The 14,464-nt window shown below is 48.6% G+C and overlaps 1 protein-coding gene across 1 annotated transcript in view; it reads left to right on the forward strand.

The window, feature by feature from the left end:
* AGBL1 (ATP/GTP binding protein-like 1) overlaps positions 1–14,464 on the forward strand; it is a 346,662-nt gene that overhangs the window by 98,018 nt on the left and 234,180 nt on the right. The window contains exon 11 of the mRNA XM_015410173.1: positions 14,189–14,369. Coding sequence (XP_015265659.1) covers positions 14,189–14,369 — 181 coding nt within the window. The remainder of the gene's footprint in view (positions 1–14,188; positions 14,370–14,464) is intronic.

Here is a 14,464-nt window from a genome sequence, read left to right on the forward strand (position 1 = left end):
CGGGCGAAAATCGGAAGCCTCAGGCTTCCGAACGGAAGTGGCTCTGCAACGTTGGAGAGCGATCAGACGGGGTGTGTGTGTGTGTAAAGCGATTACAACCGTTGCACTCAGGATAGCACCACTTGGGGACCTAGTGGCAAAATACAACGGTGTAAAGCTCTTTACAACAGTTAGGGACGGAAGGCAGATGTTCGCCGTGTGAACGCCGGTAAGTACACCGATTCCAACCGGCACCTATACTGTTGAAAATGCCCCGTCTGAACGCACCCACTGTGTTTCGAGGTTGTTTTGCTGCAATTCTGGGAGTTCCCCAGGCCCCACCTGGAGGCTGGCATCCCTGTGTTGCATTGTGGTGCACAAGCCAAAGAACTGGCTGGCTGTCTCAGACCAAGGCTAGGGAGCATACAGGAAGGGTACAAAGGTGATAGTTGTCCCTTCTTGGGCAGAGGCTTTTGTGGGGTGTGTGTGTGTCTATGTGTGAAGTGCTGTTGAGTCACAGCCAACTTATGGGGACCCCTTACGAGGTTTTTAAGGCAACAGATATTCAGAGGTGGATTGCCATTGCCAGCCCCTGCATAGCAACCTTGGACTTCCTTGGTGGTCTCCCATCCAAGTACTAACCAGGGCTCACCCCGCTTAGCTTCCAAGATCTGATGAGTTTGGGCCAGCCTGGGCCGTCCAGGGCAGGCAGACATGGGTAGAGGTTGTTTGGCATTGCCAGCCTTGGTGTAGCAAGAAAACCTGCACTTCTTTGGTGGTCTCCCATCCAAGTACTAAACAGGGCCAACCCTTCTTGTATCTGTGATCCAATGAGACTGGGCTCGCATGGGCCATCTAGGCTAGGACTGGGGTGGGGGGGTGTATTGCCCCTAAATGTGGAAGTTCTAGTCAGGAAGCAATCCTGGAAGTTTTTTGTCATCTTCTGGGCGTGGGTGTCAGAATCGGATCCTTGCCCAGGTCATTGGTCATCATATTTGTAACTGTGGTTCTCTGATGTAGGTAGCTATGGCTCTGTTATTGCTTTGCCTGCTGTTCCCCTTCCCGCTTGTAGTTCCCAAGGTCCTGTTTAGCACCTGCTAGCATTGTATCAATCTGTCTGCAAGGTCCTCCTCTGACAATCTTGCGGGAGGGGTGATTGAGGCATGTCTGTGTGAACTTAGATTATCTGCGCCTGAAATACTGTGAAAGGAAACCTCCTCCATTTGGGCCAGAGAGAACTTTCGCTGTTTCTTGTTCTCATGGCCTTCGAGTGAGTCTTACAAGATAACGTTCTCACTGTTCTAATTGAACTGTATTAACCTGACTATGCACCTGTCTATGCACCATGTAATCATGATGTATGAATGAAGGCTGGACCAAAGGTCTTGTAGTTCCCTACTTTGTAATATTCTTTAGTTCTGTCAAAGCGTTTGACTTTACAGCAACTTTCCTGATTTTGCAATAAAGCTTGTAAAAGGAATTGTTGCGTCTGAGAGTTCCTGCGAGGCTGACAGTGGAACAGTGGTCACTACGGGTGTGTGTGTGGGATTTGTGAATTTCCTGCATTGTGCAGGGGTTGGACTAGATGACCCTGGAGATCCCTTCCAACTCTATGATTCTATGAACTCTTCATGGGTAATAAGCACTGCTCTGGCTTGCATCCTGTTTGTCAGCCGGTTTTTTAGTGGACTTTTTGTCTACTTGTCTATGGTTGTTTGGCAGGAGGCTTCGTCCTGTTCCTTCCTGACTGTACAGTATAGCACCACTGCCTTTTTACAAGTGCGCATTCTCATACAGCCTGATTCCTCACTACATCCCCCCTTGTCCATCTTGTGCCTCTGCCCTGCTCAGCACACAGTTGTTTAAATAGACAGTTATATCAGTTACAAATAAGTGCTTTTTTACAAAAAAAATCGTATGATTTAGTATTGCAGTCCTTGGTGAGGTTTACAGCCACTAATCTCTTTGGCTTGGTGGCAGTTTTGCACATGCGCAGTTTTGCAAAGGCCTGATTCAAACCAGTTCAGTACGTATTCAAGTCTTTCTAGTGATAGTCTCACATCTGATCACCAGAGCTAAACATGGGAATTTAAACTGTTGAATTCATTCACCATAAAATCCATGGCATTACTATGTAAAAAGCAGGTTTGCCAACCTCCAGTTGGGGCCTGGAGACTTCCCGGAATTATAACTGATCTCCAGACGATATAGTTCAGTTTGCCTGGAGAAAATGGCTGCCTTGGAGGGTGGGTTCTAGGCCATTCTACTCTGCCGAGGTCTCTCCCCTTCCACCTGCCCCAGTCTCCACCCCCAAATTTCTAGGAGTCTCCCAGCTCAGAGTTGACAATGCTAGTAACAATTGATTCTTGGGAGATCCATTCCTAGTCTGCAGCACTGGCCCACCTGAATAACCAGGGCAGATGTTAGAAACCACACCTTTTGGTTTTGAGACATTTCCGGCAAGCCTTTGCAAATGACTGGCAGCCAGATGCTCCTCAGATGAGGCGCCATATCACTTACTGATCTATTTACTTACTTATTGTAAGTATGGTCTGCCTTTCTCACTGAGGCTCCATGGTGGAACACCGGAGGAGAGGCAGTCCCACAGATACTAGGTTTTTCTTTGTGATGGCCAGTGGGCCAGTAACTGATGGGCAAGCTAGTGGAGTGACTGCAGAAAGTGGGCAATAGGCACGCTCCACTTCGCTTCTGATAGCAGCAGCTGAGCTGTGGCATTTTGTACCAACTGAAGTCTCCAAGCTGGCTTCAAGAGCAGCCCCAAAGTAGAGTGCCTTACCATAGTGTAGTCTAGTTTAGTCCCAGTATTACTGTGGCATGGATCCAGGTGGCCAGATCAGCCGGGTAAAGGTAGGGGGACTGCTGTGATTTCTGTCACCTTGTGGGGCAAAACTAGCCACTCCCTTTTACTGTCACTGCCACCACCTTGGACAAAATCCAGCCCCCCCCTCTCTCTTGTGGGTCTTAGGAGGCTGACACCACAGGGGTGTATCACTGTAGCATGCCAAGTACCAAGGCAGGTGGGGAAGGACTTGGGCAGGCTCTCTCTCCTTAAACAACTTTATTTCTACAAGGCACAAACTCAGGGTACTATAAGGTAGGGTTGCCAAATGTACTCACCTCTGCTGGCGGGGGACTTTGTGCCGGCTCCTGGTGTGTGCGCATACAAAGCGCGCCGCATGCACATCCCTGTGACGTCATCACGCTGGGGCAGGGCACAGCCATTTGAGGGGAAAACATAGAGTTTTCCCCTCAAATGGCTGTGCCCTGCCCCAGCGTGATGACGTCACAGGAAAGTGACGTGCATGCGGGGGTGGGGTTTCCCTGGGCCCCGATTCCGCGGGGGTGGAAATCGGGGCTCCAAAGCGGGGGGAAATCCACCCCCCGGGGGGATTTGGCAGCCCTACTAAAGGGCAGATCTAGGTGTAATAAGCAAAACAAACAAAAGGGCAATCACTAGCTAGGTATATCTAGTCTTTGTTAGTTACATGAGGCTCCCCTCCTTGGTGCTTCTACAGCCATCTTTAGCATCATTCCCCTCTGCCATCCTTCATGGCAAAACACACAGGAAGGACAGCTCCCTTCATGCATGCCAGCCTGGGACAAAGGAACAGATCAACTTTTCAAACCGCTGCCCCCCATGTGCTCCAGGGCCCTTAGCCAATCTTGAGGTCTTAGGCTCAAGCCTGCAAGAACCTGGACCCTCTATGCATCAAAGGCTAGCATGTTCCCCCCTATTTAACTGGGAAGGAGGCTCTCTATCCAGAGGAGAGCACCATTCCCAGTCACAGAGACACCAGTGTCTCCTCCCTTCACCATAACTGTCGCAGCATCGCTTGCCCGCCTGGCTCTCATCCATCACAGGGACATCTTCCAGCCCAGATGAAGTTGGAAGGAAGTGTTTTTTGCAACGGCATTAACTTGGTTCTCCAGCAGTAATGCTGAGTCCAGTATAACCCAGAGGCTCTTAGCCGAGTCAGCTGGGGTCACCTGAACCCCACTGAAAGTGGGAAGTATGAGGTCCTGCATGGCCCCCATCTTCCCACCCACGGTGACCTCTGTCTCGTCAGGATTCAGTTTCGGTCTGTTTACTCTTAGTCATGTGAACCCAGCAGTCCAGCTGTGACTCAAGACCCCTTTCACATCCCAGGAGGTTTAGACTGAGGGATATTCAGATGTTGTCAGCTTATTGGTGACACTCAGTTCCAAAACTATGAATGATTTCTTCTAAGAGCTTTAAGTTGCTACATTGGTATCCTGGAAAAAAAAATCTGCACCTGTTGAATTTCTGTCTCTCACTCTTCTGCTTAAGGCACATTATCTGTGCTGTTCCAATTTTTTTATTATTTTTTTTAAAAGGAAGACAGCTTTCTCATTCACCTCTTCCAGGCTGCATCTGTTCCTAGCCCTGCATTATATTCTGGGCATGTCAGAATGTAATGCAGTGTAACAAGACGTGATGTGTTGGATGAGACTTTATGTAGCGGAAAAAGGTTCCTGTGCTTTCCCCCCTTTTTATTATTTACATTCTCTGGGAAGGTTATGTGCCACATGAGGTTTCTGCAGAGATAAATAGCTAACCTGAGCTCTCTGGCACCTTCCCCAGAATCCAATAAGGGCTCCGTTCAAAACAGTCACCTGATGCTTTTAAAGAGCCGGCCTTGGAGGATAGCCTTGAAGGACCTCTGCCCATTACACAACCTGCTGCAGCATGCCTGCAATTTACACACATCAGGAGGCCATCGGCTCCATTCAGGCATTCATAGATCTTTGGGGCTGGCTGGGTGATTCTCACCATGGGGGTATTGTGTTCTAAGTTGTTCTTGGACCTGGTTCTGACAGAAGAGAGCCAGTTTGGTGTAGTGGTTAAGAGCACAGACTCTAATCTGGGAGAACCGGGTTAGATTCCCATCTCCTCCACATGCAGCTGCTGGAGTGACCTTGGGGCAGTCACAAGTTCTCTCAGAGCTGTTCTCTCATGAACAGTCCTCGAAAGAGCTCTCTCAGTCCCACCTACCTCACAGGGTGTCTGTTGTGGAGAGGGGAAGGGAAAAGGATTGTAAGCCACTCTGAGGCTCCAAGTGAAGGACAGGGTATAAATTCAAATCTCTTCTTCTTCCCACATATGTGTCCATCAGTTGGTTATCAGTGTCCATCCTTGATGACCAAGGGCAACTCATGCAGTGGTTTCTTTGGGAGGGGTCCAGTTTACACTGAAAGGCAGGGGGGAATTCTGCAACTTTACTGGATGGTGCTGGGAGTCAAGAAAAGAGGCATGGGGCATTTAGATCTCTAAATTGCAAGCTGTCAACCACTTTAAATGACAGTTCTCAGCTGCTGCAAGTTAATCACTTCAGCCAGCCTAAGCAACAGTTCTGATAACAAGCCAGCGGGTGGGAGTGATGACTTCTATAGTCAAGAAAGCTAACACTTGGGCAGAACAGCTCTCTTAAAGGACACTTGTTTCTTGACACAGAGTTAGAAGGGATCTTAGAGGTCACCTAGTCCAACCCCCATGCTCAGTGTGGTAATTAGTCAACTGAAGCACCCCACTCTACTTAAAGGAGCTCAAACCTTTAAAAAACCATTTAAACATGATTGAAAAAAGCATTTATAGGAGAAATTCTTGTGGGGCTGGGCCTTTAAGAAAGGGGGCAGAGCCCCCCAAAGCCCCACCATAGCTATGGGCCTGTATGGAAGACCTCTCTCTGAAACTCTGGAGAGTGGCTGTCAGTCAGAACAGACAACACTTATGTTGGTGGACCAATGCTCTGACTAAGGACAAGGGGCTGTGTCTTAGTGATAGAGCATCTGCTTGGCATGCAGAAGGTCCTAGGTTCAATCAGGGCTTTTTTGGTAGAAAAAGCCCAGCGGGAACTCATTAGCATAATAGGCCACACCCAACAGACCCAACAGCAGGAATGCATTAGCATATCAGGCCACACCTCTGACAGCGCAACTCATTGGCATATTAGGCCACACCCCCATGTTACCAGAAGTGTGCTCATCCAGCCACACCCACCTTTTGCTTCTTATTCTGTTTACCTTGTTTGTTGTCAAAACCCAGGGCTTTTTTTGTAGCAGGAACTCCTTTGCATGTTAGGCCACACACCCCTGATGTAGCCAATCCTAATGAGTTTCTGCTGTTGGATGTGGCCTATTATGCTAATGAGTTCCTGCTGGGCGTGGCCAACTCAGGAGCCAGCCGGAACTTCGTTCCTGCCCCAAAATAGCCCTGGGTTCAATCCCTGGCATTTCCAGTTAAAAGTATCGGGTAGGAGGTGATGGGGGAAATATCTACCTGAGACCCTGGAGAGCAGCTGCCAGTCACAATAGGCAATGCTGACCTTGGTAGATGAACCATCTGATTCAATATATAGTAGCTTCTTGCGTTCGCTGGGGATCCCCTGCAGTGCAGGAACATAATTGCTGTGTGGGTAGCGTTGCCCAGCATCGACTAATAATGGCATCGCCTCTGCCTGGCGCTATGAGTGAGAAGGTGTGGTGCCATCTGCTGATGCCTTCACTGAAGGGCGCTGAATCCTCCAAAGCAGGTGGCAAAGCCCCCTCCCCTTCCAGCATTGCTCAGCGGTGCAACCAAACTCACTCTTGCAAACTTTTATGCAAGTTACCCCTCTCGGTGACTGATGAACCACTTTGCTAGAAAAGCAGCCCCCCTGAGCTGGTGCCAGAGTTTTAGCTGCACGGGAGACCAGTGATGGGACCCATTCACATGTGCAAGTCCTCACGGTTTGTTGTTCTTGTCAATTGATGTGTGCGTGCCATGCACCCAGCCTACTCGGAGATTGGTGTAGTGGTTAAGTGCACGGACTCTAATCTGGGAGAATCGGGTTTGAGTCCCCACTCCTCCACTTGCACCTGCTGATGTGACCTTGGGTCAGTCACAAGCTCTGGCACAGCTGTCCTTGAAAAAGAGCAGTTTGTGTCAGAGCTCTCTCAGCCCCACCCACCTCACAGGGTGTCTGTTGTGGGGAGGGGAAGGGAAAGGAAAGGAGTTTGTAAGTCGCTCTGAGACACCAAGTGAAGGGCGGGGTATAAATCCAATCTCCTCCTCCTCCTCCTCCTCCTCCTCCTCCTCCTCCTCCTCTTCCTCTTCTTCTTCTTCTTCTTCTTCTTCTTCTTCTTCTTCTTCTTCTTCTTCTTCTTCTTCTTCTTCTTCTTCTTCTTCTTCTTCTTCTTCTTCCAGTGGTGAAGTCAAAAGCCTATCTTATCCAAATCAGAGACACATTCTTGGAGTGCTTAACTGGTGTGAGCACAGCAGCTGTTCTGTTATTTATACCATTGGCGCAGAGAGAACAATAATATCAGCCCACACAATACAAAGGTCTCTGCCCCAAAGCCTTTACAATCTTGCCAAACTTGGGTTCTTTGGAAGTCTCATGTCCAGGACCGGCAGTGAGCAGTGGTGGGCCATTGCTGAGGTCCAGAGACTGCTGAGGTGCCTTCTGTCAGCTCCCTTCTGGATTTATCCCTTTGAGTGTTTGCAGCAAACTCTTGTGCCAAGTCAGGCAGCAGAAATCTCCAGTGCGATCTGTGCTCATAGATTTCATAAATCTCTGAAATGTGAGGGGCTGCTCAAAAGTGCTTTTGCTCTGGAATTGCAAATGTTTGGAGGCAGGCTATGGTTTTGCAATGATAAAGGGAAAGTGCTTTTTTGTATTCTCTGTGGCATTGTTATATTTTCTCATGTCTAAGAGCAAAATAGAACCAGAAGGCCCACATAAAAACCAGGGGCTGGCTCAGATTTCGTGGGTTTAAGAACTTCCTTAGCTCTCCCAGTGAACTCAGCATAGGCTTTGTGACTGAGTTTGATGGCAACTCTATTTTGATTCAAATGTGCAGATCTCATTTATGGTTTCTCCGCTCTCAGGCTGAACTGCAGTTGCCCCCTTTCTTTGCATGAACTTGTAAATTTGGTTCTTTGAGGGTTCATCTATGGCCAGATTTTTCCTGCCTGAATGCTGCTGTCACACATGTGGGATGATGCACTCTTGTTGGATGGAAAACCCAGTTGCAAACGATGGCTACAGTGCATTATCCAGTGTGTGTCAAAGCAGGATATCACATTAAGAAGAAGAAGAGAAGAGAAGATATTGGATTTATACCCCGCCCTTCACTACCCAAAGGAGTCTCAGAGCAGCTGACAAACTCCTTTCCCTTCCCCTCCCCACAGCAGACACCCTGTGAGGTAGGTGGGGCTGAGAGAGCTCTGACAGAAACAGCTCTTTTGTCAAGGACAGCTCTTATCAGAACTACGGAAAAAGTGCAGAAAAGGGCAACTCGAATGATAAAAGGGTTGGGACACTTTCCCTATGAGGAAAGGTTAAGGCGCTTAGGGCTCTTTAGCTTGGAGAAATGACAACTGAGGGGTGACATGATTGAGGTTTATAAGATTATGCATGGGAAAGAGCAGGTAGAGAAAGAGGTACTTTTCTCCCTTTCACACAATACAAGAACTCGTGGGCACTCCATGAAATTGCTGAGCGGTCGGGTTAGAACGGATAAAAGGAAGCCCTTCTTCACCCGAAGAGTGATTAACACATGGAATTCACTGCCACAGGAAGTGGTGGCGGCTACAAGCATGGACGGCTTCAAAAGGGAATTAGATAAGCATATGGAGCAGAGGTCCATCAGTGGCTATTAGCCACAAGGTATAGATAGGGACTCTGGGGCAAGTGATGCTCTGTCATCTTGGTGCTTGGGGGGGGGGGTCAACAGGGGGAGGGCTTCTAATGTCCTGGCCCCAGTGGGGGACCTCTTGATGCCACTGGTATTTCTGGCCACTGTGTGATACAGAGTGTTGGACTGGAAGGGCTTTTGGCCTGATCCAACACTGGCATCTCTTATGTTCTTATGTTCTTACGGCTTGCCCAAGGTCATCCAGCCAGGTGCAAGTGGAGGAGTGGGGAATCAAACCCGGTTCTCCCAGATCTTCACCACTACACCAAACTGGCTCAAAGGACTTAACTTTGGTTCAGTGGTATTCTTAGCATGTACTTAGTTCTGCTTCATAACATGTGAATCAAGGACACCAGGAGCCCCAAACTTGTCGAGTCTGCGGGCCCCTGTAGAAACTCGCAGCAGGACAGGACAGTGGGCCCCAGCACAAGATGGCTGTCTTGGAGGGAGGGGCCGTTCACAAAGTGGTTGCTGTTGGGCTGGGAGTCTCCCAGCCTAGCTGCCAAAAGGAGCTGGATCACCTTTCTGCTGTTTGGTTTCAGTTTCCAAAGAAAGGGAAGATTTGCTCCCTGTGTGGCCACAGAGGAAGGTTCCATAAAGTCTTTGTCTGTGGCCAAGCTAAAGGTGCACAGCTTTGATACAGCTGCCCTGGATGAGCTCAGCACTGTGCTAATACATCAGCTAGTGGGAGGGGCAGTGGCTCAGTGGTAGAGCATCTGCTTCCCATGCACAAGGTCCCAGGTTCAATTTCACACACACACAGCTAGGAGTTTTAGATAGCAAATGATGCGAAAGACCTCTGCCTGACAACCCAGAGAGCCTCTGCCAGTCAGAGTAGACCATGGAGCTAACTCAGTGGAAGGCATCTTCATCATTCCACACTGGTGGAATGAGCTCCCGGAAGAGATCAGGGCCTTGTGGGACCTTTTGCAGTTCCGCAGGGCCTGCAAGACGGAGCTCTTCCACCAGGCTTTCAGTTAGGAGCCGCCACTCCTCCACCACCACCACCACCACCACCAACATCCGTGGCTTTGGGTTGGCTCTGGCCCCGGGGAGGGTTTGCATTATATTATCGCACCAAGCTGAAGATCATCGACGATGCTGATCAAATTGTTAGTGCGCCATCTGAATCATGCAATGATTACCATCAAAGAGTACCATCACTAGCACTTTAATTGTTAATTGTTGGACTGTTTTTAAATACTTAATGCTGTTGTTGTAAGTTGTTTAAATTTTGTACATGGTTTTTGTAGTACAGGGTACCAATTAGCGTAAGCCGCCCTTGAGCCTGCTTGCGGGGAGGGTGGGGTATAAATCAAAATAATAAATAAATAAATAAATTTAGGGAGGGTGGTAGAGAATCAGAGGGTGGCTCAGTGGTAGAGAACTAACCAGGTTCAATCCCGGGCATCTTCACTTAAAAGGATCAAGTAGTTGGTGACATGAAAGACCTCTATGCAGAACCCAGGAGGGAGTACGCAGGTCTGACCCTGATAGAAAAATGGTCTGATTCAAGACAGCTCCATGTGTTCATGCGATGTGCCCAGAAGTTGCCTGTTTTTATTGGTTTCCATTTAAAATTATTTGGATTTCCCCCCCCCCCCAAGAAGCAAAAGAATGCTAGGAAAGACACCAGGGAACCATCGCTTCAGAGGGCAGCCGTGTTAGTCTACAGTGGAAGAAAAAAAGATCCACGTTCAGTAGCTTCTCAGAGACTAACAAGATTTCCAGGGTAGGCCCTGACCTGGATAGCCCAGGAAAGCCCGTTCTCATCAGATCTCGCAAGCTAAGCAGGGCCGACCCTGGCAAGTGATTGGAAGAGAGACCTCCAAGGAATACCAGCAGTCGGGAGGCGGGGGCAGGCTTTATTCGGCCACCTCTCTGAATATCCTCCAGGCCCCCAGTAGGGGTCAGTCACCAAAGGTTGCCATGACTTCCAGGGGCACACACGCTCACATGCATGTATTAAAAAACCGCAATAAATAAAAAAAATACAAAAAACGAGAGAAAAGATTTCCAGGGTATGAGCTTTCAAGGGGCAAAGCTCCCCTCCTCCAGATCCCAGGGATCCATGACCCCCAGGCACCGCGCAGGGGGGCAGTCACTTGAGTCACCCCTTGAAAGCACAGTTGCAGAATGCAGGGCTGTATCAGAGAGAGGATATTTATTCCTTCCCCAGGTGTTTATCTCTGACACACACACACAAAGGCATCCATGAGTCGGAACAAGGTCTCTCAATTAACAAGCTGCACTTTTTTCGCCTTGCCGAGAAGAGATAAGAATTGTTCAAGCTGTAATCATTGACTGGAATTAGAGAGAGCGAGAGAGAGAGCGCGCGTTGGAGTTGGCTCTGTGCTGTTTACAGCTGTTGTCCATTAGAAGCCCCCCCCCCAGAGTCCAATTCCTGGCCACAACTGCACAATCCCATCGGTTTCATTTGGCAAGGAGACTGCAGGAAAGCTCTAAATCACCGCAATAAGGGGGGGGGGGACAGGACCAGGAGTGAAAGAAGGGGGGGGAGGGGGCAGCCAGCGAAATTATCTGGAAATGAGAAAAACACAACTGCGCTGAACCGGGAAGCAAGCAATTTGTTCATTTACACTCCACCTTTCTACCTAAAGCAACTTATGCCGTTCTCCTTAATCCATTTTTTCCCCCTCACATCAACCACCCTGTGACATTGGTTAGGCTGAGATTGTGTGACTGGCCCAAGGTCATCCAGCAAGCTCCATGGCAGAGTGGGGCCTCGAACCTGGGTCTCCTAATCTGACAGTCTAGCCACTACGCCACACTGCTGCATAGCACAGGGTCAAGACTAGCCATTCCGTGTCCAAAATTTCCGGGTTTTACTAAGGAAACAGAATGATCAGGCATTCGGAGGTTCCCAATTTGGACTGGGACCAGGGCATGAAGAGGGGAGGTGCGTCTTCTCTCCACACCCATTTCCCATTGTCGCTGCAACTGAAGGAGCGGATTCTTTGCCATTGGTAAGAGCGTGCTTGCTTTGGCCTCTCAAAAGGGCAAGATACAGTTCTTATTTTGTCCTTTCCCGGGGGCGTTTATGACTCCAAGTTCCACAAAGTGAGAAAATGTCGCTTCAGAAGCTTTCAGAAGTGTTTGGCTTAAGGATAACAAAATAGTCTTGGAAAAGCCATGGGGCCATATTCAATTGCTGCTTTGGGGCCGGTAATAGGAAAATACTCCCTCATTGAGTGTCACACCAGATCAGATAATGATCACATTGGCTGCCAGCAATGGATCAAGATTGTGAACGCTCATCATTTTCGGAAAGAAGATATTCCATTCTCCTTCCAGATCTGCTGGGGAAAGCATTGAATGGGACTTGAAATCGGGTGGCATTGCAGTAGATGTCAGGACCAGAACAAGACAAGTCTGTGTGTGGGGACTTGAGTCATCCTGCTTAAAATAACACAGTAAATATGGTCCGGTTACTTTTGTAATCATGGATGACATGAGCTGAAGCCCTGTTGTGTCTGCATTGGCTGCCAGATCTTACATGCAGCACAAGCAGCTGAGGTTGTTGAGTCACCTTCCGGCCTGTACTTTGTATATTGCCAGAAGCCAGCTGCATTTACTTGTATTGCCACAACAAGAATGAAAAAGGTTTGATCTATATGGAGAACAGATACTGTGGTAAAATCCTGCACTGAATGGACTGTAACCACGTCAGACGGGGAAGCATACCTCTAAGTAGATTTTTTAAAAATATCCCAGCAAAAAGAGAGCGAACATAAATTTTTTATCTCTGATGTGCTTGATTTCTAGCAGAGATTTTTAAAAATTAAAACTTCAGGAACATTTGTTCTGCTTTATGCTACTGCACATGCAGACCAGCTGTAACTAGACAGTGAAGTCTAATTACGGTCCTTGTTCTCCCCTGGCAGTGGGTATTTTTGCTCCTTCTTCCAGCTTCAGATAAGGGCAGCTGCTATTGGTGTAAAAGGCTCTTTGTACCTGTAGTGATCTGACAGCCAGTACAGGCAGCTAAATGGATCTCTGAGTGTCTAAATAAAACTGAAATCTCTGGTGGTTTTTTTAATCCAACAGACCACTGTTGGTGGGGAGGGAAAGCAAATTCTTCGGGTGTGCTCACATGAGCAGTTTGGCCCGACATAGCCACCCTTCCCCACGGATCAAATGGGTGCAGTCAAATGCACACATCTGGCTCCCATGCCCCACTTGTCCCTACCTAAAACAACTCCCATGTGGATTAAATAACCAGAAAATTCTGGTGGCTACCTCGGCGAGGTGTTTCTATGGAAATGCATAAGCGGTGTGATCATTCCACTCCATTTCCGGGATGTCCTTTCCCCCCTGAACTCCACTCCAACGTGTGCTTCAGTGCCCCCATAGAACACAGCCAGGAGTGTGTGCACTTGTCTGCTTCTGCGCATGCACAGTGGGACTTAGGGAAAAAACCCAACCAACCCAGCCATGGCTCCGTGGTTGTGGTGTACTAGTGATGTGAATGACTGACCACAGGCCTGCAGTACTATGATACTGGCTTAGGGGACACTGTGTGATCGATGCAAAGCAGGGGTCATTTCCTGCAAGAGCACACAGGAGCGGAGCTCCGGCAGTAAAGAGCCCAGGGGGCGGGTACATGCAACAAGCCCCACCCCCTGCTCCCAGCACCCCTCAGTCAGAGCAAGAAGCAGCCTGGTAAGCTGCAGAGGCCCCCCCCGCCCCCCCAGTCCAAAACAGTCCAATGGCACCTTTAAGACCAAGTTTTATTCAGGTAGAAGCTCTCCCTCCTCTGCGAGGACAGATCTGCACCCCCCCCCCATAGCTAGCAATCCAAAACAGTCCAGTGGAGCCTGAGCGGTGGGGGTTGCCTTCTGACACACTTCCGGTGATGTCAGGGGGTGTGGCATATGCAAATAAGTTATGCTAATGAGTTATGCTAATGAGTGCCTGCACCTCTTTTTCTACGAAATGACCCCTGATGCAAAGCATCCCAAACTCAAGCGGCTTATTTAGAGCCAATATATTACCATGGCGAACTGCTCGTGTGACCACAGCCATTGTGAAATCATTGTGGAAGAAACCCCTCCCCCCAAAAAAATCTTGTCTTGAAACTATGTAGCATGTCTCTTCTGGCCTGTTGTAAGGCTTCCAAGCAGGGACATTGTTGACCAAATCGCACGACAACTCTGGTTCAGTTCTAGAGTTCAAGTTTCTTGTATGGCGTCCCTATACTCAGGACAAAACTGCAATTGTCCTTACCCCCCCCCCCACAACCATATTAACAAAATTTGATAGAAGTGTTGTGATGAAAACCAACCTCTGTTTGCATTTATATATAAACTGCATAGTTACAGAATAAAATGCAGTAAATGCCCAAGAAAACAGGTGGGATAAAAGCAGTCATCCCAACTATGCATGAAAATGGTAAGACATGGGGGGGGGGTGTATTTGTATATCTCTAAAGTGAAATGGATTTTTAAACATTTCTTGTGCCTCTTTTTAGGTGACCGTCCTTATGTGGTGCTAATGGCCCGTGTCCACCCTGGAGAGAGCAACGCCAGTTGGGTAATGAAGGGGACCCTGGAGTTCCTCCTGAGCAGTGACCCCATTGCAGACCTCCTGAGACACTGCTTCATCTTTAAAATCATTCCCATGCTGAATCCAGACGGAGTCATCAATGGCAAGTGAGTCCAAATACATAGAAAAGAAGTGCTACGACTCAGGACACTGTTGCCTGAGGGCAGATCTTATCTCCTGCCAAGACCCCTGTGGAAAGTGA

This window comes from Gekko japonicus, unplaced genomic scaffold (assembly GCF_001447785.1).
Source record: "Gekko japonicus isolate JY-2015 unplaced genomic scaffold, Gekko_japonicus_V1.1 scaffold744, whole genome shotgun sequence".
Lineage (NCBI taxonomy): Eukaryota > Metazoa > Chordata > Lepidosauria > Squamata > Gekkonidae > Gekko > Gekko japonicus.